The following is a 2,557-nucleotide window of genomic DNA, read 5'->3' as shown; positions in this document are numbered from 1 at the left end:
ACTCTATATACATAGGAGATTCGTGTGTGGTCGCGATCACCAACGGTGATTGCGACCCGATTATAGTCATCTACAGTGATTATGATCCGGATCACTCGATCACCTAGTAATGAAGTGATCCCATATCTAGCCCTAGAGTTAGTCTGCTGGCCTTAGGCCTTAGTTCCTAACTCGTCACTAATAATTGAATTCCATGTCCGTAACATCATCCCCCGTCCATGGTCCTATGTCCTTATGGTGGCCTATCGCCCTAACGGACTGTTGTTACGCCGGCGCGTAGTGATCGGTCCAATATGGCTTAGCGCGATTCCTGGCTTGGTCCATAAGTAATCGCGGGGTCCCGTAACCTTAAAGTTCGTTATCCGAAGATAAGTTCTCTTATAACTAAGAATCGACTTCGCCTTGCTTAAGAAATACAATAGTACGGGGAGTCTGCCGTAATCCCTTGTAAGCGCTGTCTCTTCTCTGGTTACTATTGCGTCATAATGGAATCGAATTCCCGCCTGAGATGTTCCGAGTGCGTCCGCCTAGGGCGCAAGTGTGTAAACATGTTATAGGAGTCGCTAGATCGTACTCGCGAGGAGTATCGGAAAAAGGTGGAGAAGGACGAGGAGGAGTTGTCTATAGTCCTTAGTCGTCTTATGCGGAATAAGAAAATTCTGAAGCAGGCGGATGAGCGAGCGAAGATGAAGGCCGCGTGCCTTAAGTCGGAGATGGAAGCTGCGGGAGAGTTAGGCGACGAGGACTGTCCTGCAGCCGATGCTACAGTAGGGTTGTCGCCGGCCGTGTGGTCCTCGCTTGACTTCGTCAACAACGCGATTGACTTCTCTAGTCCTAAAACTGTCGCAGGAGGTCCTAGCAATTCTTAAGGTGAGTCCTTAGTTCCTACGTGTTGTCTTCGCTAGGGTATCCTTTCTACTTAACTAAGTATTTCTAACCTTTTTTCTCTAGGATTCTTTCTACCTCCTATTCTTAGTTTTCCTAGGATTTATAGTAGAATGTCGTTTGAAGCGCGGTGTCTGGGTGCGCCGGTTCGAGGAGGGAAACGTAAAATACAGGGTGCACCTTAGTATCCCTAGGTAGTTCGAGTCGGTAGTTGAGTTCGCCTCTCCTCTTAGCGATTAGAAACGGTCCGACCTTTACATGATCTAGTTTCTTTGTTCCTCTCTTGGTTTTTAGGTTCTTCGTTAGGAGATACACCTTATCCCCCGTTTTTAGCTAAGGTGCCGTTTTTGAGGTTTTGAATCTCGTCCTTATAAGTGTTCGCTAAGATTTGGTGATATTTTGTCGTAGTTTGCCGTAGACATCTTTTAGTTTAGAGGCTTTAACTAAAGCTTCTTTGGATGCTGGTCCTTCGCGTGGTTCTATAAACAGGTTTGGGTCCTTGCCGTAGTTGGCATAGAATGGCGATTCGCTAGTCGTCTCGGAGGCATTATTGTTGAGTGCAACCTGGGCTATCGGTAGCTTTTCTACCTAGTTGTTTTGGGCTAGGTTTATGTAGTGCCTGAGGTATGGCTCCAGATTTTGGTTCATTCTCTCGGTTTGACCGTCTGTTTCCGGGTGGAATGCTGTGGACAGCTTGTGTTTGAGTCCAATTGCTGCGACAAGTGTTTTCTAGTAGTTCGATGTAAACTTGGTATCTCTGTCGGTAATGAAAACCTTTAGTATCCCGTAGTAGCGTATAAGGCGATCGAGTACAAGGCAGCCTAACTGCGGGGCCGTAATCGTCTTGCTGTAGGGAATGAAGTGTATGTACTTAGTTAGCCTGTCGACCATAACTAGGATACTATCGTAGTATACTCCTGTTACCGGGTTAGGTGACTTAGGAAGATCGGTTATAAAGTCTATTATAACTTCTTCCTATAGTTTTTCGGGTAGCTCCCGAAATTATAAGTTGCCGTACTTCGCGTAGCGCGAAGACTTGTTCTTGTTGCAACTAATACACCTCCTAATATATTCTAAGACTTTTCGTCTTATGTCTAGGAAGGCGAAGTTCCGTTAAATGTGTTCTATTGTTCGAGCAACACCTAGGTAACCGGAGTCTTCCCCATTATAGTAATCTCGAATGCAGTCGTTTTCCTTAGGTGGCGGTACCTTGTACTTGCTATGCTCGACTAGGAATTCTTCGTCGTCGTCCCGCAGAACCCGAAGAGTTAAGTTGAACTCTTAAGTCTTTGTACTAAGGCTTCCGTCCTTGTTAACCTTTAGCACCTGCTTTAGTTTAGGCTCGTTGCCCTCCGTGTAGTCGCTTCGTCTGCTTAGCGCATCGGCGCGCCTATTGTCTTTTCCTGGAGTATAAATAATGTTGAACTTGTATTGTCTAAGTAGCTCTAACTATCGATACTGCCGTCTCGAAAGATCTTTAGTAGTTGTAAAGAATTGCAGATTCTTATAATCCGAGTAGATAGTTAGTCCTATAGCTCCTTTATAGTATATTCTCTAGTGTCGTAATGCTGCGACGATCGTAAGCAGTTCCTTGTCGTAAATCTCGTAGTTTTGTTCCGCTAGCGTTATCTTCCTTAAGAAGTACGCGATTAGGTGTCGATTTCTATTGTGC

At 45.4% G+C, this 2,557-nt stretch overlaps 1 protein-coding gene across 1 annotated transcript; it reads left to right on the top strand.

Moving 5' to 3' along the window:
* Positions 1 to 557: 557 nt before the first annotated feature.
* On the top strand, positions 558 to 869 carry LTS14_010914 (uncharacterized protein; the record flags this gene model as incomplete). Its single annotated transcript, XM_064843590.1, has 1 exon — positions 558 to 869. A coding segment is annotated over one exon (312 nt), but the record flags the coding sequence as incomplete, so codon positions are not given.
* Positions 870 to 2,557: the final 1,688 nt, after the last annotated feature.

The sequence above is a fragment of the Recurvomyces mirabilis genome (genome assembly GCF_035927965.1).
Source record: "Recurvomyces mirabilis strain CCFEE 5264 chromosome Unknown scaffold_58, whole genome shotgun sequence".
Classification (NCBI taxonomy): domain Eukaryota; kingdom Fungi; phylum Ascomycota; class Dothideomycetes; order Mycosphaerellales; family Teratosphaeriaceae; genus Recurvomyces; species Recurvomyces mirabilis.
This window is presented reverse-complemented; position numbering and strand designations above follow the sequence as displayed.